The sequence below is a fragment of the Podarcis muralis genome, chromosome 13 (genome assembly GCF_964188315.1).
Source record: "Podarcis muralis chromosome 13, rPodMur119.hap1.1, whole genome shotgun sequence".
NCBI classification, from domain to species: domain Eukaryota; kingdom Metazoa; phylum Chordata; class Lepidosauria; order Squamata; family Lacertidae; genus Podarcis; species Podarcis muralis.
In genome coordinates this window covers 17153484-17176213 of record NC_135667.1, presented here as the reverse complement: position 1 = coordinate 17176213, position 22730 = coordinate 17153484, and the positions used below count along the sequence as shown (strand labels likewise).

General features: G+C 48.9%; 3 protein-coding genes across 7 annotated transcripts; 2 read left to right on the top strand and 1 right to left on the bottom strand.

The window, feature by feature from the left end:
* The first annotated feature begins 19 nt into the window (after positions 1–19).
* TBRG1 (transforming growth factor beta regulator 1) lies at positions 20–4232 on the top strand. The gene is made up of 2 exons (XM_028703481.2): positions 20–858; positions 2516–4232. Exon 2 carries the CDS (start codon positions 2566–2568, stop codon positions 3586–3588), a length of 1023 nt encoding a protein of 340 aa, XP_028559314.2. The 5' UTR covers positions 20–858; positions 2516–2565; the 3' UTR covers positions 3589–4232.
* Positions 4233–5304: 1072 nt separating this feature from the next.
* On the bottom strand, positions 5305–12913 carry TACO1 (translational activator of cytochrome c oxidase I). Of its 3 annotated transcripts, none has more exons than XM_028703484.2 (6): positions 12721–12913; positions 9870–10127; positions 9005–9111; positions 8152–8282; positions 6421–6598; positions 5305–6323 (listed from the first exon to the last, which is right to left on the bottom strand). In XM_028703484.2, exons 2-6 carry the CDS (start codon positions 10084–10086, stop codon positions 6123–6125), a joined length of 834 nt encoding a protein of 277 aa, XP_028559317.2. In that variant the 5' UTR covers positions 10087–10127; positions 12721–12913; the 3' UTR covers positions 5305–6122. The 3 variants fall into 3 exon arrangements, with proteins under 3 accessions (XP_028559317.2, XP_028559315.2, XP_028559316.2); XM_028703482.2 differs by lacking the exon at positions 12721–12913 and adding an exon at positions 11200–11349; XM_028703483.2 differs by lacking the exon at positions 12721–12913 and adding an exon at positions 10672–11157.
* An 88-nt stretch (positions 12914–13001) lies between these two features.
* On the top strand, positions 13002–22068 carry LOC114582445 (zinc finger and SCAN domain-containing protein 12-like). 3 transcript variants are annotated; one of them, XM_028703477.2, is made up of 5 exons: positions 13002–13123; positions 14868–15780; positions 17516–17633; positions 17858–18335; positions 20652–22068. In XM_028703477.2, exons 2-5 carry the CDS (start codon positions 14989–14991, stop codon positions 20665–20667), a joined length of 1404 nt encoding a protein of 467 aa, XP_028559310.2. In that variant the 5' UTR covers positions 13002–13123; positions 14868–14988; the 3' UTR covers positions 20668–22068. The 3 variants fall into 3 exon arrangements, with proteins under 3 accessions (XP_028559310.2, XP_028559309.2, XP_028559311.2); XM_028703476.2 differs by having other exon boundaries at positions 13025–13123; positions 14825–15780; XM_028703478.2 differs by having other exon boundaries at positions 13031–13123; positions 14852–15780.
* The last annotated feature ends 662 nt before the right edge of the window (positions 22069–22730 follow it).

Sequence of the window (22730 nt, the reverse complement as noted above, 5' to 3'; positions counted from 1 at the left end):
TAGCTTTTTTTAAAAAAAATAATTTTTATTGAATGGTTTTATGTTACAAAAAACAATACAGCCATACTACCACTAAATATAATTAAGAAATAAAAATTACATACATCGATATTTAGTTTGTTATCTGGAGGGCATTAGCTTAGGTGGTTTACACGCACTCAGAAGTCTCACGGTCCACTTTACCTATCTAATATTGGATGTCAAATATCAGATACCATCAGATGTCGCTGAAAGTCAGTGTTAGGATGTCGGGGGGAAAAATAGTAACATGTTTGGCACGAAATTTTGCAGGAGAGGATTTTGAGGAGGATTTGTACGGCCATTTCCCCCTAGCTCTGGTGACATTTAACATGAAACAAGGCAGTGTTTGTTAGCATGTTGCACACCTCATAGGGAAAAAATGGAAAAGTGAATCAGGCCATTGGTCCGTCTCGCTCAATACTGTCAACACGGATTGCGGGAGCTCTCCAGGGTTTCAGGCAGGGGCCTCTCCCAGGAGTACCTGAGATGCCAGGACTTGAACCTGGTACCACCCCCCTTGGTAAATAAGACTCCCCACTTCCTTCTCAGCCGGAATTCTGGCTTCCCTCCCTAACCCCTTCCGAGAATCCAGTTGCAGATTTTGTCTCCTGATGGGGCTCCTGTGCTATTCAGCAGGCGTAGGGATATGACTTTTCTCCGGCCTAGAGAGACAGCGATGCAGCAGCAGTGCAGGGCTGGCTCCCACTCCGCAGAGGGAGCACGAGGTGCGCCAGGCGCAACGAGGAGGGCTTTTCGCACTGTGACCAGCATCGCTCAGGACCTTTCAGACCACATTCTGACATTGTTACCCCGCTGATGCCCCGTCCGAAGCAAAAGGTTGGCGACCCCTCCTCGATCCCCCCCCGCCCTTCCTGATTGGAAAACAGGCTGTCCTTTTGTCCAGGGAGGAAAGGGTTACGCAGGCGGCGCGCGCGGCGCAGGGAAGCTTCCGGTCCCCGCCAGAGCTTCCGGGAGAGCAAAGGGAGCAGCAGCAGCAGCAGCAACGTTTGGGTGAGAAGCTGGGGGGCTGCAAATGAAAGAGGGGAATGGGGGGGGGGTCCCGTGGCTGAGCATCGATTGTTTGCAGGCAGTTGCATCATTTGAAGCCGCTTCCTTGGCAAAAGCGCTGCATGTGTCGCCCCAAATTCAGCATAAGTTGCAAGCATAAATTGCAACTCGGTGCTGCTTTAGGCTTGCATCTGGCTGGCCGCTGTGAGAGCAGGGATGGTAGGCAACTAAGTTTTGCTCAGGAGTAGGCCTGTTGAAATGAACGCGCCCTAGCTTCGTCATGCCCATTAATTTCACTGGGTCTGCCTTGAGTAAAACTTAGACGACAGAGCCACACCATGCGTTTAAAACATGCGGCATCTCAAAAAAACAAACCCGGGAGTTGTAGTTTTACCCTTGCAAAGCTGCAGTTCCCAGCACCCTTAACTCGGGGGATTCTTAGGGGTGGGAGCCATGAGCTGTAAACGTGTGTTGCATGTGCTTTACATGTATGACGTGTGTGTATAGGACAAATACCTTCCATGATGCTAGACTAGATGGGCCAGTCACCTGATCTGTCATGATCCTACTGCCAGTACATTTCACTGAATCACCCTGAGTTCTTGTTTTTACCACCCTTCATCTGAGGATCACAGGGCGGTATGGTGTAATATGGAACAGGGATGTGGGAAAACACATATCCACACTACATATCAGAATGGGGAAACCTGTGGCTCTCCGGATATTGCACTCTAGTTCCCTTCAGCCCTCAGCCAATGTGATCAATGGCCAGAGATTATGGTTACAGTTCAGCAACCTCTGGAGGTTCCCCATCCTTGCTATACATAATTTTATCAATTGCTGTCAAAGCTCTCTAAATTCTTTGGCTACGGCTTCCTCATTCCATTTCCATTCCGGAGAGGAGCTTTGCTAAGTACTCCTAGTTTTATGGAGGTTGTGTTTAATATTTTCTATTACTCCAGTTTACCCCACTGCTACAGAACTGCCTGCCCTTTGTTTGATGCTTTTAATAACTAAAATAAGAAACTGGCCAGGAAGTCATGCCTCTTAAAATCCCATAATATTTTACTGCTACCGGAGGGAAATGGTAGCAAAATGGGATGGAAATGTCGGAATGGAAAACTCATGCAATTTCCTTGTAGGAGATTCTTTGAGCAGATGCTGCTAAGAACCCACAGTGATCCTTCTGTATCATGTGCAGGTGAAGATCCAGTTAGAGAGAGAAAAAGATCCTATGTACTTTTGAGCATAATTTCAGGCACCCCTGAAGGTACAAAAACATTCTAGTGCCTGGATTTAGGGATAGCAGTACACCCAAGGTGTATACTGTTCATCTGAATGTGTATCTGAGCCTTTTTAGCATTATGAAAGATGATTATTCACTCTGATCCTGGGGATAATATTGAGCTGGAAATGTTTGTATGATTTTTGTGTGCGTGTGTGTGTTAATGTTTGAATTGCTTCTTGAATCTTTTCTCCTCCCCAGCTTTTCTCTGCTCAAGTGAGCCCCCTTCCATCCTGCCCACCCCCCTTGCCATGAAGAAAACCCTACGCAAAAACCAAGGCGAGCGTTACCGCCTGAAATTCCGGCGCCTGCGCCGTGCGGCCAAAGTGCTGGTTTACGAGAACGCCGCTCTGTGCGACGAGATTGCCAGGCTCGAGGCGAAATACCTGCGTGTCCGGGAAGAGCGCCGGTTCCTGCTCGCTCGCCTGTTGCAAGCGCAAGCCCTGGCGGAAGACGAGCCTCCTCTGCCGGCCGTCGCTTCCGCTTCGCAGCCCTCGCCGGATGAGCCGGCTGCCCGCAAGCCCCGTCGGGAACGCAAAGGCAAAGAGAACGGCCGGGCCTCCAAGCGCAGGGCGGCCCCCGATCTCAGCGTCCGCCGGCTGGTTCCGCCGCTTCCCTTGGATCCTTCCGGGCGGCCGGTTTTACCCATTGTGTTGGGTCCACTGACCGTCTACAGCTTGGGGGAAATTGTTCCCGACCGCCCAGGCTTCCACACAGAGACGGCCATCTATCCCGTCGGTTACTGCAGCACCAGGATCTTCGCCAGCACCCGCAGACCAGTCCACCGCTGCCTCTACACCTGCCAGATCAAGGACGGCGGTGGCAGGCCGCACTTTGAGATTGCCCCTGAGGACGAGCCGGGCTGCGTGTTCGCTGGCTCCACTCCTGACGCCTGCCACGCTCAGCTTCTGGAGGCTGTGGGAGCAGCGCAGCTTGAGCCGGCAGGGGCCGAGTTCTTTGGCCTCTCCCACCCGGCCATTCAGCACCTCATCCAGAGCTGCCCAGGAGCTCGCAAGTGCACCGGGTACCGCTGGCTGCGCTTTGAGGTGTGCCGCCAAGCGGATGGCCCCCCTCCTGAGGGGTTGCCCCCAGGAAACCCTGGGACTGACTATGAGGCTTTCCAAAGCCAAGGCCTGGCTGGGCCTGTGGGCCTGGACTTCCCCACCGCCACCCCTTCCCCACCGAGCGGCAACGGATATGCAGAACTTTTTCTGCCCTGCGCTCCCTCAGGAGGGTCCCCCATCCCCCAAAGCCCAGAGAGTGACACTGACTGAATTGGGCCGGAGGCCACAGGCCGGAGCCGTCCATTATTCCACCTGAGTTTTCTAGTAGCTGCAACTGCATAGATGTCATAAACTGCTAGTTCTGCTTTGAAGCTGGAGCTGTCTCTTTTATTCTTCATGGGCATCAGTTTGCATGGAGACACCCTAACAGGGGTAGCCAATGTGGTGCCCTGCAGATGCGGTTGGACTACAGCTCCCATCAGCCTGAGCTAGTATGGCCAATGATCAGGCATGATAGGAATTGCAGTCTTAACAGCACCTGGAGGGCAATGTGTTGGCTGTCTCTCCCCTGGAGTAGCCATGTATTTACATTCACACACACTATTGAAATAAGTACTTCAAATGATTGCTTGTCAATTTTCTTCTTTCGGTGTTTCTGCTTTAATGAAAATCACTGTCACTAATGGTTGGGGGTTTCCTTGGGTCAAGCCGGAGCAGAATTAGGCCAGTATTGGCAGAATCATGTGGGCATGCTTAACTCTCTACAAAGAGACATCTGCATCGGAGGAGGAGCTGATGGCGACTGAACAAAGCATTGTGACAGGTTCTTCTACTTTCTTGGGCCTGTATGATAAGAGGCTTGTGTACAGGACTCATCAGTGAAATCTGTTTGTAATAAAGCTGTTTGAAATTTTGCCCCTGCCTGCAGGACTCTTTGAGATCAGGTATGTGAGAACACAGTTCCATTAAAGGATTCTCTCTTGTTGACTTCTTGGCCTCCACAATCTCCCAGTTTTGGTCAGATTTTGGCAATAGTTGGGAGGGCTGGCTTTTTTCAGGGTAGGAAGCAGTGGGCTTTGTTTTAATGGTACATACTATATATATATACAGTGGTACCTCGGGTTACATACGCTTCAGGTTACAGACTCCGCTAACCCAGAAATAGTACCTCAGGTTAAGAACTTTGCTTCAGGATGAGAACAGAAATCGTGCAGCAGCGGCAGCAGGAGGCCCCATTAGCTAAAGTGGTGCCTCAGGTTAAGAACAGTTTCAGGTTAAGAACGGACCTCCAGAGCGAATTAAGTACTTAACCCGAGGTGCCACTGTATAACAAAAACCAGTTTCAGACTAAAATGGCTGACACAGCTTCTGCCAAAAAACACACACTGCCATCCTGAACCAGAGCACATTGATGCAGAAATATGTTCCCACTCTTTGTAGTAGGTTATTTTTTTTGTAGTTTCGCAGGTGTACTGTGAATTCTGTAGGTTCTTCACAAAATGACAGTGTATAGCGTAGAGCTAGCGTGTAAAAGCCACAGTACATAAACACGGAGAGACTGAAAGGACGGGTACTTGGAAAGAGACGAAGGAGTTAATTTTCACATAGTGAGGCACTGGTAGACGTCCAGTGAAATCCACACTCTCACATGCACCCAATGCAGGCACAGGGAGATGCTTAAAATGCAGGCATGCAGGTATCCACCTGTTAATATCACACATTCGTATGCGCAGCCACCAAACAAATACCAAAAGGGCAGCAGCCTCAAGTGCAGAGAGTACATTTACACACATTAATAAGGGAACGGTTGGCAACATACACAAATAGTTTTGAAGACGTGTACTAGCTGCCAACATACTCCCAAACACTCTCTCTTTAGCATTCACTGAAGGGAGTGTAGAGAGAGTTCATTCAGGCACAAGGCAAAAATTTCCCAGTCAAAACTCCTTATTCCCACTTCTGCTCTATGCAACAGAACCAGAAGGCTACAGCAAACACAAAACTTTAATTACCTCTCTCCAAACGTTAGGCAACACTCAGGATAAAGACATGAATTGTGGCTTGTTGAACACACCATCTTCTGCCTCTTGACAACAAATGTCTTCCAAGGCAAAATACATGTGAGCTTTCAGACTGCTTCCACCACACTTAAAAACATGACACCTGCTTTCGGCCTCACGTTGCTTTGCAGCCTTTCACTCTTACAAAGTAGGCAATGTTATCAAAGGTTTTTGCCCTTGCAGGGTTATTGAGCAATCACACCCACCTCCAAACAATGCCAGAGAAAACATAAAAATCCCATTTGGATCATTTGGGCATCGAGTCAGGTGGTGAGGTAGTGAGGCATTCAGTAACTATGCCATTGCTGGCTCATGAATAACCTCATGACTAAAAGTCCATGGACCTTGCTTCAGTACTGGAACTCCAGAGAACGTTGCGGCTTCAAGGAGGAGGCCTTTGTAGTGAACACTCCTTGGATTTTCCAGCAGAAGAAGTGTGCAAAACAGGGCCAGAATCCAGCCTTGCCAGAGTGCTCACTTGACATCCACAGCTGCTCGAGGGCCCCTTAGATTTTGCTCACCGTGTGGGCCTGCCTCCAGGTAAGGTACCATTAACTATGAGAGAAAAGTCAGCAGCACAGTAACCCTCATTCCTGGCTGCCAAACTTAACTGCTCAGAAAAGGTACCTCAAATTTGACCTTGCAGCAAGGCTTCTGACATGGTGCACATCAGGCCGCAGCTTATAGCAGTCTTCTGCCGCTCCCGCTGATGCCGAGAGAGGTTCTCCAGGGAGGCTCATCAATCTATGCAATATTGTCGTACACCCGGACGACATCCAGGTTGTCCCGCAGAGCCTCCAGCAGCCGCGACGCCTGATCCATCTCCTCGTCCGATAACTGGGTGCTGACGGTCGGGATGAACTCGAGGCCGGCAGAGACAGAACAGAGGCCCAGCGAGTCGAGCTTTTCACGGACCTGGCGCAATGTTGGCACAGAGCAAACGAACTGGGCAGAAGGGGGCAAAAGAAGAAAGGCATTCAGCTGCAAACGCTTCGCAGACTCGAACACGGTAGTGCAGCTGCATGAGAAACCTGCCTCTCACCTTCAGAAGCATCTTCTCGTTCTCATCTTCCTCCTCTTGGACATCTTCCGCTCCAGCCTCGATAGCCAGCTCCAGGGCCTGGTCCAAGGTGATGGTGCTGCCGGACCGGTTCTCGCTGCTCACCGTGACAACGCCCTTCTTCTCAAAGTTATGTTGGGCCCCGTCGACAAGTTGTCCTCTGCAGGGAACACAAAGTGGGGGGCAGCAATCCGCCCGCCCCCCAGCACAGACATTAAGTGATAGTGACGTTCAAAACTAGAAGCAGTGCGGGAATATGGTTTGCTCAGAGGCTGCATACAGAACTCATGCCTGACGTGCAGGCCTCAGTCCTGTATCATACACACATTATTTAACCATGTTCTTCCCAGAGAAATCAGGTTCCTATGGTCCCACCTTCAACTTACTAGAGTACATTCCTCTCCTCCCAGAGAGAAACTAAAAAACCCCAACCAAAACACCCCTTATTGCAGGCTTCCCCAACCCAGAGGCTTCCAAGTACTTTGGAGTACAACTCCCATAAGCCCCAGCCAAAGCAGTCATGCTGGCTGGCAGTAGATGGTAACTGGAGTTGAAAATGTCTCAAGGGCATCAGGTTGGGCAAGGCTGGCATTTTGACACACTCTGAATGCCAGCTCCTATAAGCCCCAGCCAGTAGAGCCAAAGGTCACAGATGGGAGACCCAGTAGGAGACCCATGGTTTCCCCAGCCACTCTGGGTGGCTTCCAACAGAATATTAAAAGCACAATAAAACATCAAACATTAAAAAATTCCCTAAACAGGGCTGCCTTCAGATGTCTTCTGTAGTTGTTTATTTTCTTGACATCTGGTGGGAGGGTGTTCCACAGGGTGGGTGCCACTACCAAGAAGGCCTCTGCCTGGTTCCCTGCAGCTTCACATCTTGCAGTGAGGGAACTGCCGGAAGGCCCTCGAAGCTGGACCTCAGTGTCCGGGCTGAACGATGGGGGTGGAGATGCTCCTTCAGGTATTCTGGGTCGAGGCTGTTCAGGGCTTTAAAGGTGAGCACCAACACTATGAATTGTGCTCGGAAATGTACTGGGAGCCAATGTAGTTCAACGGCCACTCCCAGTCACCAGTCTAGCTGCTGCATTCTGAATTAGTTGCAGTTTCCGGGTCACCTTCAAAGGTAGCCCCATGTAGAGCGCATTGCAGTAGTCCAAGGGGGAGATAACCAGAGCATGCAACACTTTGGCAAGACAGTCTGCAGGCAGGTAGAGTCTCAGCCTGCGTACCAGATGGAGCTGGTAGACAGCTGCCCTGGACACAGAATCTTCCTCACATGTTCCCCATCATGTAGAGATGAGGTGGGGAGAGCAAGGATGTGTTGTCTCCACCGCCTCTGTCCTGCCCCTGATATCCCAGCCCCACAGCCCTCTAAGCATTGGAGTTGAATGTTTGCAGCTGCAACACTGAAATGCATGGGGAATCTGCCTGAGTCAAGGAGCCGTTGGAGATTCAGCACCAACAAGTAAGAGGTTGGGACGGTGGGGAACACGGAGGAGAAGGACCAGCCAACATCTGCTGTCCGCCATCGCCATATGATGGGGAATGCTTGAACTTCTCCAGTCCAAAGGGAATCCAGAAAAGCCGCACTGTGACCACCGGGAAGCAAATAATCCAGAACCCTCTCCTCCAACCCAGTAAGACCCTCTCAACCACTGCAAGCCAGATGTGGTCCCCACCCCCAGCCGACCACTTCACCCCCACACTAACCCGTGTTTGTTCAGAAGATGCCGGATTTCATTGAAGGACCTTTTCGTATTGTCCGTCAGCATCTCAATTAGTAGGGTGCAGCCGCCAGGGCCTCGCACCCCATACAGAAGGTAGGACGATTTGATTTTTTCCTACCAAAAGAGAAAAGTTGAAAAGAACAGTAAGTTGTATCTTGAGGAACAGACACACCCACACCTAGATGATGGGAGTTGTAGTTCAGTGCCATGTGGAGAATCAAAAGATTTTCCACTACTACTACCAATTTAGGGACGCGGGTAGCGCTGTGGGTAAAAGCCTCAGCGCCTAGGACTTGCCGATCGAAAGGTCGGCGGTTCGAATCCCCGCGGCGGGGTTCGCTCCCGTCGCTCGGTCCCAGCACCTGCCAACCTAGCAGTTCGAAAGCACCCCTGGGTGCAAGTAGATAAATAGGGACCGCTTACTAGCGGGAAGGTAAACGGCGTTTCCGTGTGCGGCTCTGGCTTGCCAGAGCAGCGATGTCACACTGGCCACGTGACCCGGAAGTGTCTGCGGACAGCGCTGGCCCCCGGCCTCTTGAGTGAGATGGGCGCACAACCCTAGAGTCTGGCAAGACTGGCCCATACGGGCAGGGGTACCTTTACCTTTACCTTTTACTACCAATTTAAGTTTTGGGTAAGGGTGGCTTGAGGACACAAAGGACGGTGAGTGACACAGACCAATCAACCCCTTTCCAATCACTACCATTTCCTTGTTACCCCACCAGACACAGACACACACACACACACACACACACACAGACAACTTTCTCCTCTCACACAAAAGAGGTGGCAGCATCCGCATCTGCGCCCTGAATCCAAACAGCTCAGAAACGTACCCCGCGGGTGAGTGCTGCTTCGATGGAGGCCTTGGGCATGCTCTTGCTGCGGCACTGCTCAATAATATTGGCAAGATTCGTGTTCAGTTCCGGGTTGGGTCCACCTTCTGGCAAAGACAACGCAGGAAGACAGAAGATTACCCTTAAACGAATGGTTTATCATAAAGCGTTGTCTCGCTTCGCAGAATGATGGGAACGCAAGAGGGTCTTTGCCCTAAATTGTTTACAATTGAAAATTCAGCGTAAGGAAGAAACACCAGGGACAGAATAATTGCCACACACAGGAAGAACTAGGCTATAGTCTGAGTGCCTTGCTTGTAGTTCTATAAATCATTTAATGTGCCAACATGAATAGAAGTTATTAATATTGCAGCTGTTGTATAAGGGATTATTATTTTGACTGGAATGTAATTGAAATAAATAATATTTTGGAATGCAGAAATGAAGAAAATCATCAAACCATCAAATCTAGTGGCCACTTAAATTATATAATTCGGTATTTGAATGATTGGTATTAGTAATGGTATTATAATTTGGTATTGTTATAATGAGGCTATTATTGGACTGTAACTGAAAATTAATAAAAAGAATTATCAAAAAAAGAATAAGAAAATGCAGCATAATGGAGGGGAATGTAGTCTAGTGCATTCTGTATAAATATTGGGAGCTGGGGAACAGGAACTGCGGGGATGGCCACTGACCAGATTTGCTGCTCCAAGTATGTGGGCAAAGCTGGGGTTCGCCCATGCTTGCCAGAGACCGGTGGCACACTTGCCACGCAGCAAGCGGAAACATGGGAGCCTAGCTGTGTGCTAGGAATCTCCGCTTCCATTACAGAATAGCAACAGAAATCCTGCCGCTGTACCTCTTACAGCCAGTCGGATCAACATGCTAAGCTTCTGGAAGACACGGCCCCGAGCTTCATCCTTCGGACCCTTAATGTTTTTGACCTTGGACCATTTGTTGTGTCCGGCGAAGGCAGCACAGGAGGCGTGGACAGCGCGATGCGGGTGGTCCAGTAACATCAGAAGGCGTGGCCGGAAGAGGGCACTCATCCTCACCAGACTGGAGCCTACAGACATGGCTTGGATGGGACGGAAGAGGTTCTGTCTTGACGTTCAATCTTGGAAACAAATGGGGGGGATGACTGTTGTGATATGGAAATGCAGTTTTGGAAATGGCTCATTTTGAGGCTGGTAAATAAGAATCCTACAAAAAAACCAACACCCCACAATCCATCAATATAATCTACTGGAACACTGCTGAATTGCTACGGTAAATTCTGGAACCCACTCGAAAACCATGAAGTAAATGGGAACTGGTCCCTAAGGATCTAGAGCAGGGCCGGGATAGAGAGGGGTGTGTGAGTGTGTGCCAAGTTATTAAGCCTGTTGTACAAAGGAACCATTTATTTTCATTGCTCCACACCCTTTTGCCTCTGGTCCTGAGAAGACTGCCCGCACAAGGAAATGTGGCCCTCAGTCTGAAAAAGGTTCCCCACCTGTGATTTAATGAGACAGGAAGCTACTCAAAGGAGAATAAAAACACAAAGATCAGCCTTATGGATCCTCTGTAATATGGAAAAGGAGAAACGGCCTTCCCTCTTACACGACAAGGAGACCAATGCAGAGATTTCACCGGCACCCAACAGAACTCAGCAAACACACCTGGTGTCCAAAATGTGGGAAAGCCATCAAAAGAGTGCTGGTTTATAACTTTCTCCTATTGAGTGTTCTTAGCTTTCCTTCCCCCACTATTCACACTTTATTTTCCTCCAGATCGTTCAGCACAGGGTATCCGAGTAAACATTCACAGAACTCCGCAGCGAAAAGCGGCCAGTGCAGAAGGTTAAACGTGTTAAGGTTACGAGCCCCTTGAAAAAGGGCAGAAAGAAAAATCACACGCACCCATCTTTTATCGGGAATAATCGACGATCTCTGGTTCTACACTCGCAAACACAAAATGCAGATTGCAATTAATTCATAAGCATTTGCACCGAAAGACAGAAGGAGGAGTGGGATCTAAGCTAGATTGTGACTAGTGGTCTAGTGTGTCAGAAGAACTAATCTGCGATTCACTGCTGGTGAACCCAGGAGTTCTGGCTTCCATCATGCACTACAGTACCGTACATATATTTAACCCAGGAAAGCCCCCCCCCGCCCCATTTCCACTTCCACGCGAGGGTCCCAACTTACAGAGGAAAAGCTGCAGCCGCGTCATGGATCTCCCCGGCATTCTTCCTGCAATAGCTCCGCCCACAGAGAGGCGGTACCTGAAATTAACTCTTTCCTCTCGAGCCCCATGGTGGGCAAACGATTCCTGGACTACTAACTAGATGACCCTCCTGGTCCCTTCAAACTCTACGATTCTCTAGGATTCTATCCTCCCTCAGGCGTGCCTTTATCAGATATTTATTTTTAAATTAGTCATGCAAGGTCTAAAGGTGTGGATAATAAACTCATGTCTAGTTTGGCCTCAAGGCACTTGGGAGTCTGGAAAAACTGATATATTGATTTTTATTTTTATTATTATTATTTTGTGTGTGTGTGTGTCCATTACTGGCAAGTATCATTTCTTAAAGGGCTGGAATGCGAAAGTTGTTTGGGACAACCAGCACACATTGTCACGGGTTGGGGTGACAAGAAGCCCTCGAGGGAGAAATGATATTCAGTTGACATTTAAAGAGGAACTAAGCTAATTTGCACTTTCCAAAACAATACACGAACCAAAACACAGCCATCCTTCAAAATTTGGACTTCTCTGCAGTGCATTTATCCAGCCAAGTGTCTGTACGGAAATGCAAAAACTAGGGTAAACTGTGAGTAAAAATGCATTTAACTGCGAAAATGACATACTGTACAAAAATGCATTCCAGGAGTATACACTATACAGAAGTGTGGTGTCCAGATCAGGTGAAGTAGTAGTACCACTCTATTCTGACGTGGTCAGACCGCATCTGGAATACTGTATCCAATTCTGGGCACCACAATTTAAGAAGGATATGGACAAGCTGGAAGGTGCGCAGAGGAGGGCAACCAAGGTGGTCAAGGGTCTGGAAACTAAGCCTTATGAGGAGCGCTTGAAAGAGTTGGGTATGTTTAGCCTGGAAAAAGGCGACTGAGAGCAGACATGATAGTCATCTTCAGATATCCTAAGGGCTGTCACATGGAGGAGGGAGCATGCTTGTTTTCTCCTCCTCTGGACCAATGGCTTTCAGCTACAAGAAAGGAGATTCCAACTAAACCAGGCTTCCTCAACCTCGACCCTCCAGATGTTTTGAGACTACAATTCCCAGCATCCCTGACCACTGGTCCTGCTATCATCTAGGGTTCATGGGAGTTGTAGGCCAAAAACTTCTGGAGGGCCAAGGTTGAGGAAGCCTGGACTAAACATTCAGAAAAGCTTTCTGACAGTAAGAGCCGTTTGACAGTGGAACAGACTCCCACGAGAGATGGTGGACTCTCCTTCCTTGGAGGTTTTTAAGCAGAGGTTGCATGGCCATCTGTCATGGATGCTTTAGCTGAGATCCCTGCATTGCAGGGGGCTAGACTAGATGACCCTCGGGGTCCCTTCCAACTCCACGATTCCATTTGGGAATATTGCTTTACCAAAACCTGCAGGTGAGGCAAAATTGCACATAGGAATGCTTGCGTTATTAGGAAGATTTCACCCGAAGAATGCTGATGAATTTTCATAAAGACTTTAAACAAACAAACCTGCATGTGGAAATGTGGAAAGCTGAACTTCAGGACGGAAAGCGAGAAACTGAGAGTACCCAAAACGGACACGATCCGCCCATCCTTAGCCAAGTCAACTTCAGCACAGAAGCTTATTAGCCGTATGCGGAAATACTCGAAGGGTTAAAAAATCAAATACAAAAGCCCTAAGCCTAGAGAGGCTCCGAGACACCCGAAGAAGGGGGTGCCAAATGCTACGGCACTTTCCCGTTCCGCCCAAAGTGGGGAAGGAACTGAAAGGGGCTTTGGGTCCCCCTCGCGCGCCGCCCCCGCCCCCCGCCCCTGTCAGAGCAGCAGCAGCAGCAGCAGCAAAGCCAGAGAGGCTGCGCAGTGCGAGCCTCCAGATGTGGGTGGAGAGAAGCTGCCAGGAGGGACGCAAAAGGTAGGAAGAGAATCATTTCCTCCCTCCGAGGGCCACGTGGTCCCCCTTCTGCTCCAGAGTTTTCTGCTCCCTGGATCGGGGGGGGGGGGGGGCGGGGAGCGGACGGTGGGGGTTGGGAGGTTGGGATCACACCTGGACTAGGGCTGCCTGCCTGCCCTTGCAAATGCACGCATACACTCTCTTCCTTGCTGTCTTGAAAGATGACCCGACACGCGTTTGTACACTCCCTTTTCGTAGATCCAGCTTGGACTGTATACCTATAGATATACCGTACTGTATATGCTCATAGGCGCGCGCGCGCGCGCGCGCACACACATAGACATACATATATATAGACAGTATAGTATGCACACATACGCACACAGCAGAATAAGGGGGGATCATTTCCTGGCATGGTCCGTCGAGATTTCGCTGTACTACGAAGGACTGTCGACGGAGCGTGCCCTTTTTTAAACTTGCACGTTGAATTAAGGGCACCTGCTCCCTGCAGATCAAGAAATCGAAGCATCTTAGTTGTTGTTGTTTTTTTTAGCTTAGCTCATTCTGTCTCGGTTGTACTAGGTTTTTTTTACTGTAGGAAGTTTCTGACATAACGGGACAGTGGAACGTGTGAGTCCCCACTCCTGTACCAAAGATTGAAGTGGTACAGTCCTCCTGCATGTGTGGGTCAGGCCCTGACTGCTTTAGAGAAAAAGGTGAGGCAGCAATGCCTTGACCCACGGGGCTGGGAGGTGGACCTATCACCAGGTTGGCCACTGTGGGAACAGGATGCAGAACTAGATGGGACATTGGCCCTTCTTGTGTTCTTATCTGATTCCAGCTCCTCCCAGAACGGCTCCCCAACATTGTATACATTTTGTCAGATCTGACTTTTCTTTCTTTTCTGTATAAGTGTTTATCCATTTTCACTTCTTTTTTCATTTTCTTGTTCCCTACCACTATAGAATTTTGCATGTTTATCGGTTTATAGATAATCAAAATCAATCAATCAACAAACAGCCCTTCCACTTGGCTGCATTGAAAGCAAAAGATAAAATAGTTACCGTAGGCCCACTTCATCAGTCTTGAGTCTGTGACCAAGTGCAACGTGGTAGTAGCTATTATTTATTGCATTTATTAAATTTATATCCAACCTTTTTCTCCAAAGATCTGTACATGGTGGCATACATGGTTCTTCCCTTCCTCAGTCTCCACGACAACCCTGTGAGGTGGGTTAGGCTGAGAGGCACTGACTGGCTTAAGGTCACTCCACCCAGTGAGCTTCATGACTGAGTGAGAGGATTTGAACTCTGGCCTCCGAAGTCCTAGTCAGACACTCCAGCCACTACACCACACTGGACTAAGCACTTAAAAGCATAAAGCATTCTTCTATATGGCTTCCATCTCATTTAAATGCTCTTATCAAGTGACAGTGCATGGACAGTAGTTGCGTCTGCACCAGAGGCCAAGATGGCTGACCACCATATATAATAACTAGCAAGTGTTGTTGGAAGGGCAAACAGGGTTATCAACTTGTATTTTACTTTCTCCGAGGGATCTTGTGTTATTATCAGTCATCACTGTATCTCCATGCCAGGGATTGTGGTCCCCTCCCCTTCCTTGTGCACCTGGGGACTGGAATATTAGGCGGGGTGAAAATAAAAATGGAACAATCTTCAGATGAGCAGTCCTGGGCTAAGAGTGTTCCACTTTTCATGACAGGACAATGACTTCACTGCCTTACCACAGATTATTCTAACCACAGGCCAAGTCAAGAGATTGAGAGGCCTTTCTCCTCAGCGTGAGAAACTGAAACCAAGAGAAAGCGGCGGCTGCATCAGTCCCTTGAGAAGCAAAGAGGCCAGACTTCAACGCCCACTCCCAAAATGGCGGCTCCCCAAGGAGAAATGGCAGACCTGGCACTCCCATTGCCGGTTCGAGTCAAAATGGAGGCTCAGAGCCAAGCAGCGAGCGCTTCACCAGAAGGAAATGGTAAATTCCCCAGCGTAAGCCCCTGTGGCGCTGCCGAGGAGCTAGCGAGAGGAGCGTCTGTGCCCAGGGTGAAGCAGGAGCTGGCAGAGGAGCCGCCTCAGAGCTGGGATTGCCAATGGCAGCGGGTGTTGGAGGTGGTGCCCACTCCAGTGGCGGCCTCAGTGCGGGACAACCCACAGTTGCCTCCACTGTCCCAGGGGGGCAACACTGAGGCCTACCTGGCCACCTTTGAGCGAGTGGCCGATGCTTCTCAGTGGCCTAGAGAGGAGTGGGTAACTCGACTTGTGCCCGTCCTCAGTGGCCAAGCCCAGCAGGCCTATTTTGGTTTGGATGCGAAAGACAAGGGCGACTATGGGAAGGTGAAGGTGGCCATTTTGAGGCTGGACAGCTACATGGCCACAGAGGCCCATCGCCAAGGCTTCCGGCACTTCTGTTACCAGGACGCCGAGGGGCCACGAGGAACGTGCCAGCAGCTCCAGGAGCTTTGCCACCGTTGGCTGAGGCCCGAGAGCCAGACCAAGGAGCAGATCTTGGACCTGCTGATCTTGGAGCAGTTCCTTGTCATCCTGCCGCAGGAAATGCAAGACTGGATCAGGGAACGTGGGCCTGAGACCTGCGACCGGGCCGTGGCTCTGGCTGAGGAGTTTTTGCAGGAGCAGCAGGAGACCGAGAGATGGGCCCAACAGGTATGGGACATAATTGGCCCTGGTCTTTTCTGGGGGTGCCGACAGGGTTTCATGGGTTTGCAAACAGGAAATTGAATTCTGTCTAGCAGAAAGGGTGGGGACATATCGCTAGGGGTATAATCAGCAAGAACAGTGTGAAAAATTGACGCGAGGGTGCAAGTCATCTTGAGAACTGTCCTGGCAGATTCCATCTTTCCCTGAATACAGTGGAACCTCGGTTGTCGAACATAATCCATTCTGGAAGACTGTTTGACTTCTGAAACGTTCGACAACTGAGGTGCAATGGGCTGTCAGCAAAATCCATTGGAAAAAACGGAAAAACGCCCCTCGAAAGCCGTTTGACTTCTGAGGCGCGTTCGAAAACAAAAGCATTCCCTTTCTGGTTGTCGGCGTTCGAAAGCCAAAACATTAGACTTCTGAAGCGTTCAACAACTGAGGTTCCACTGTATATGTACTTGGGGGGGGGGGAATACCTACAAACTATTGAGTAACAGCAGATACTGAACATTTTGCCTCTAAAAGCAGTGTAGATTGTGTGTGTTGGATGCACAGGAGATCAATTAAAAATCCGCTGTAGCCCCCTGTGGCCAACACAAAGTGGGCTGTGGTTTCGTCTGAAAGTGGGAAGGTTATTCCTCACCACAGAATTGCCGGGGGGGGGGGGGGGGGAGCTTGTCAACAAACTCTGTTCATATACTAGCTGTGGTGATTGCATCACACTCTGCCAGCCTCTTGAGGCACAGCGACGGCAGTTCTTTTCTGGTTTCATTCCCTGCAAGGCTGTTGCTCCACTTTCCCTCGTCCAGTGTTTCTGCTCTGATAATCTGTATGCACCCTGGCTGCTAACACTTATTTATTCACATCCTTCAGATGGTATTATATTATTATTGTTATTGTTGTTATATATCCTGCCTTTCTCCCAGAACCGTAGATTGTGGTCACTGTCAACATTTGTATGGGGAATCTCGTCATTTGGCCACGGGGAGTCTTGACCACGCTTTCATTTTTCTTCTGGCAAAACATTTCATTTCAAACCCATGCGATTGAAACTTATCTTTGTGTACCCATAATGGTTAGAAACCTGACTTGTTGAATAAAGAAACTGAGCTTCTATTGGTGCCACTCGGCATCAGTTTCTGCACAATCTAAATTCTTTTTTTTCCTTTTTATTTATTTATTAACATTCTTATATTTCATCGGTAAACATTGTCATATTACATTACAGGACTTACTATAATTTCCAACATGTATACAAAAATTATATACAGATTTTATATACCTAAAAAGAAAATGAAACAAACAAAGAAAAGAAAGAAAGAACAAAGAAAAAAACAAACAATTTTTTCCAAAAATCATATACATACCAACACACTAGACTTCCTGCCTTTCCCGTTGTATATTCCTTTTTTACAAATGAATGTACTCTTATTATTATATATTTCTTTACATATTATCTAATACATTCCTATGTCAATATGTGCTCTTAGTCTTATTTCTCAACTCAGTCTCACTCCAACGTCAATCAAATGCCAGCATAGATAGTGAACCTTTACTGTATGTTTGAACATATGTTTTATATCTATCCCACTTTTCCATAAATTTTTGTTTTGAATCGCCTCTCAGGGTATTTGCCATTTCAGCAAATTCTTGTAGCTTGTAATGCCAGTCCGTTATTGTCGGGGCTTCTTGTTCTGCGCCATCTAAATTCAACCGTTCCCCGTTCTGTTCCTTTCAGATAACGGTGCCGATTGAGATGGTTATTGTAAACTCCCCCATTGTAGACCTGTCGGACTCGACACAGAGACACCTTCGCAGGGAAACCAAACCAGCTGACGAGGATAACAGCTTGCAAGGTAACTGCAACAAGGAAGTGCCTCAGAAGGATGGCTTTTCCATTTTTGTAGGGTTAGGTTTCTGCGATACAGCAGCCTTTAACAAACTGCAGTCCCCAGGAGCTCTGCTTGCCCTCCTTTCTGTTACCAGAGATGCCCAGGACTGAGCCCAAGATCACCAGCATGCAGAGCATGGCATGTTGGCGCCTCCACCCCAAACGCCCCTCTCTCTTTTCTCCCAACAGAAAGCTACTTTGCAAGCAGAGCTGTTGCCAAGGAGCTTCACCAGCCTGCAGTGGAAGAGCCGGGAAGGAGAGCTCCGGGAGGATTCGGGGAGGCTGTTTTCCCCAGAGGAGACCCTAGAAGGCCGCACGGGAACGAGCGCAGCGTGGGGATGCAGCAGAAGGGGGGCTGCCTCTCGGTCCGGGTCATCAAGGACAGGGGGCTCAGAGGAGTCCTCGCCGACCCGGAAGCAAAGCGCCACCTGTGCAAGGAGTGCGGGAAAAGGTTCCGCAAGAGGTGGGACCTCATTCGGCACGAGAGGATCCACACGGGCGAGAAGCCCTACCAGTGCCCGGAATGCGGGAACAGCTTCAACAGGAACACCACCCTCACGAAGCACCTCCTCGTCCACTCGGGGGAGAAGCCCCACCAGTGCGCTTACTGCGGGAAGAGATTCACGCGGAGGTCGCACGTCGTGAACCACCAGAGGCGCCATTCGTGGTAGGAGCTGCCTTCCATTCCTCTCCTCTGCCGACTCTGGCTTACTCATTAGCCGCATCTTGTGGGGGTGGCCCACCTTTAGGTGGATGTGTGCCAATAGAAAGGAAGCATTTATTATTACAGTGGTACCTCGGGTTACATACGCTTCAGGTTACAGACTCCGCTAACCCAGAAATAGTACCTCGAGTTAAGAACTTTGCTTCAGGATGAGAACAGAAATCGTGCTCCAGCAGTGTGGTGGCAGTGGGAGGCTCCATTAGCTAAAGTGGTACCTCAGGTTAAGAACAGTTTCAGGTTAAGAACGGACCACCAGAACAAATTAAGTTCTTAACCTGAGATACCACTGTATTGTTGTTGATGTTGTTGTTTTTATACCACAGGGCAGCTCACAACATAAAAGTACAATATAAAAAACACAAAATACGTGATAAAACTAACAACAGCCCAATAATCCCCCCCACCCACAATGCCAAAGGCACTGATGTCCATCAACCAAAGACCTGATGGAAGAGGAATGTTTTTGCCTGGTGCCTAAAGGTGTATAAGGGACGCGGGTGGCGCTGTGGGTAAAAGCCTCAGCGCCTAGGGCTTGCCGATCGAAAGGTCGGCGGTTCGAATCCCCGTAGCGGGGTGCGCTCCCGTTGCTCAGTCCCAGCGCCTGCCAACCTAGCAGTTCGAAAGCACCCCCGGGTGCAAGTAGATAAATAGGGACCGCTTACCAGCGGGAAGGTAAACGGCGTTTCCGTGTGCGGCTCTGGCTCGTCAGAGCAGCTTCGTCACGCTAGCCACGTGACCCGGAAGTGTCTGCGGACAGCACTGGCCCCCCGGCCTCTTGAGTGAGATGGGCGCACAACCCTAGAGTCGGACACGACTGGCCCGTACAGGCAGGGGTACCTTTACCTTTAAAGGTGTATAATGAAGGCACCAGCCGAACCTCCCTGGTGAGAGCATTGCACAAACGGGGAGCCACTGTAGAAAAGGCCCGTTCTCGTGTTGCCACCCTCCAGACTTTTTATGGAGGAGACACATGAAAAAGGGCCTCAGAAGATGATTTCAGGGTCCTAGTAGGATCATATGGAGAGAAGCAGTCCTTGAGGCATTGTGGTCCTGAGCTGCATGAAGAGGGTGGGCTGAGAAGCCTGTTTTGGCTGTTGGTTGTTAGGAGACCCCTGTTCCCCTCGCAGAACTGCAATTCCCAGAGTGGTGTAATAGTCGCTTCCTCTTCCCAGGGAGTGTTGGGAATTGTAGCCCCGTGAGACAAGTAGGCCTCATCTAACAACTCTCAGAAAACCCTTTTAAAAACTACAGTTCCCAGGTTTCTTTTGAGCAAGGCATGTTACTTTATTGGCATGATACTGCTATCAGTTGATAGTGCAGATGGGGCCTATGTTCAGCTGTGTGGATGTGCTTGTTTACATGTGGGCGAACATTCAAGCAAGCCACTCCTCCCTTTGTATTCTGAAGTGGTACAACCCAGGAGCATCGGTTCCACACTTTCTGCGTTCAAACTCAGCCTGAATTAGGGATAGCTCAGTCGGTAGAGCATGAGGCTCTTAATCTCAGGGTTGTGGGTTCGGGTCCCACGTTGGGCAAAAGATTCCTGCATTGCAGGGGTTTGACCCTTGTGGCCCTTTCCAACACTACAATTCTATGTATTTATCCCACCTTTACTCCATGGAGCTCAATGGGATGTACATAGCCCTCCCCATTTCCATTTTTTCCTCACAACAACCCTGCGAGGTAGGCTAGGCCCTAAACGGCCTCGGTCCAGAATACCTGAAGGAGCGTCTCCACCCCCATCGTTCTGCCCGGACACTGAGGTCCAGCACCGAGGGCCTTCTGGTGGTTCCCTCGCTGCAAGAAGCCAAGTTACAGGGAACCAGGCAGAGGGCCTTCTCGGTAGTGGCACCCTCCCACCAGATGTCAAAGATAACAACTACCCTACTTTTAGAAGACACCTGAAGGCAGCTCTGTTTAGGGAAGCTTTTAATGTTTAATAGACCACTGTATTTTAATACTTTGTTGGAAGCCACCCAGGGTGGCTGGGGAGACCCAGCCAGATGGGCTGGGTATAAATGAATTATTATTGTTGTTGTTGTTGTTGTATGGGCGGGGTATAAATTGTTGTTGTTGTTGTTATATGGGCTGAGTGACTGGCCCAAGGTCACCCAGGGAGCTTCATGGCTGAGTGGGGATTTGAACCCTGGTCTCTCAGGTCCTAGTCTGACAACAACTGCCACACTGCATTGGCTGTCATTATGGACCAAATTGACAAGAAAACAAGGGCTGAATTTCACCTTCTCCTTTTTGTTGCAGCCAAGGAAGGTCTTGACGAAGTTCCTGCTGTCTCCTGTTAGTGTGACAGATTTGAGCAGAGAGCAAAGGAATTTACTCCTGTATCCAAGGCGAAGAGGCTGCAGCCGGGTGTTTGCGCTGGGAGGCTCAGAAGGCAGGCTATGCTGTTGGCAGAGGGGTGGCTTCTAGAGCTTTTGTTGCTTGTGTGCATCTCGAATCTGATGATCAAAGGATGTCTGAGGGCAAGCAGCTTCCAGGGGTGGGGAGGGGTTGGGGAGAAGGGTCTGTACTATCCATTCTGTCATTTGGCGAAGTCGTGAAACTGGGGGAGCATCTTAAGAGAAAGGAAAACTATCCATTGTCATTCAGATCCAGAAAGGCCGCCCTGGGTCAGGTTTCATCTATTTATTTAACGTTATCATGGGATCACTTGCTGGAGCTGGAATATGTATCAAGACATGGGCAGGATTCTGAGCACAAGCCAGCAGGTGCCACTGGGAGGACTGCAAAATTTGAGCATCTCACTCAACGTTTTTGTATCCAAGCAAGTTCTGCCAAGTTAGAAGTACACTTTCAGCACTTTGCTGTACCCACGCCTGAAACTGACCGTTTGCATCGTGGCAACAGCCCGAAGCTGGAAGGCACAGAAGGGAAGAGTGCTTTTGCAGGTTTCCCATGTGCATCTGGGTGGCCACTGTGAGAACAGGATGAGAGATTGGCCATTGGCCTGATTTAGTAGGCGCTTGTTTTGTTCTTAAGCATTTAAAAGGCAAAGTATGCTTCAGGAGCATGCTGGACTCGCAAAAGTGATGCCTGCAATGGAGCCCGGGGGGGAATAGGGTACAACTCATGTATAAACTCCAGGCCTTGAGCTGGAAATAGGATTGCCAACTGACCAAGAAAAGCACTGGCCAAATGTGCTCTTGTGCCTTTATTAGTGGCTCTACGTGCATAAATTCAACCAGTTTCTCAGCATGGGGATAACACTACCAGTTGTGAATATCTACACATCATGCTGCTGTTAAAGGCTTACAAGTACAGCGGCTGGATGGAAATTTGGCAGCCCACGTTGGAAAAGGAGGGCTGGATGGGGAAATAGGAAATGTCCCAGCCTCATTCTGGGCAATGCCTCTTGTTGCTGAACGCTTTACAGGGCCCTGCTGTGATTCCTTGGCACAGCTTACTACTAATTGCAGGATAGTGATTGTGCCCCTACAGGTTGAGTATTGCACGGTGTAACTGACTTGGCTGTCGGCGGTGTATTTTAACTTTTAACTCTCTAGAAATGGAAAATCAACAGCGCTTCTGTTTATTTAATAATTTATTCCCCAGTTTCCCAAAATGTGGAACAAAAACCACTTACAAAAAAGATTCAAACATTAAAAAACCAAGACATCGGTTCTAATAAAACCTGGCAAGAGTTGCTGTTGTTCCTTAAGCAGGATGCCTCTTGCTAATCAAGGCTCTCATAGTCCTGTTCTATCAATGTTGTGATTCCTAAAAGAGCAGATCAGAAGCACACAGATATTTTTTTTAACATGTTGTTTATGGCGGGGGAGAAACTGAGCTTTCCTAAGTGCAATCTTGGATCTTTTGCTTTAAAAAGCACAAAATAGACACAGGCTTAAGCATTTTCACATCTGTTCACATGGTCATTATGGGTAATTAAGGGTTTTTAAGTTCTTTGGGGGGCTCATTTGTATATGCTCTTGGTTCCCCATATGGGCTTTATTTTAGCCTCCTTAAGAGCGAGAACTCTGATTATGCTGGGAGAAGATCACATCTTAATGGAGGACCTACTTGTTCTGAAAACACAAAGCTCATGACTTAGCGAGGATATGCAAACGCGTAGATGTCCAGACCAAACCCACAGCTCTCCTCCCTGGTCATGCCAACTGCTGGGGCTAAGCATTAACAAGGGAACTGGGCTTCTATAAAGCAGCTTTCAATAATTAGTAAACATACCCTCGACATACTTTAACAGTGAGAAGTCTGTGGCTGAACTTTCATTTCATTCACTTAGTGGCTTTAGGCATGCCATTATTCACCGAGTCCTCTCCTATGCAATATAGGGATAATACTAGCCTAAGGGGAGGAACT

Coding starts and splice junctions, on each gene's coding strand:
- TBRG1 (XM_028703481.2), top strand. CDS start 2,566: ATGAAGAAAACCCTACGCAAAAACCAAGGCGAGCGTTACCGCCTGAAA.
- TACO1 (XM_028703484.2), bottom strand. CDS start 10,086: ATGTCTGTAGGCTCCAGTCTGGTGAGGATGAGTGCCCTCTTCCGGCCA. Junction 6,599..8,151: donor CATCTTCTGAACAAACACGG/GTTAGTGTGGGG, acceptor TGTTCCCTGCAG/AGGACAACTTGTCGACGGGG. Junction 6,324..6,420: donor ACGAGAAGATGCTTCTGAAG/GTGAGAGGCAGG, acceptor CCTTCTGCCCAG/TTCGTTTGCTCTGTGCCAAC.
- LOC114582445 (XM_028703477.2), top strand. CDS start 14,989: ATGGCGGCTCCCCAAGGAGAAATGGCAGACCTGGCACTCCCATTGCCG. Junction 15,781..17,515: donor CCGAGAGATGGGCCCAACAG/GTATGGGACATA, acceptor TGTTCCTTTCAG/ATAACGGTGCCGATTGAGAT. Junction 17,634..17,857: donor CGAGGATAACAGCTTGCAAG/GTAACTGCAACA, acceptor TTCTCCCAACAG/AAAGCTACTTTGCAAGCAGA.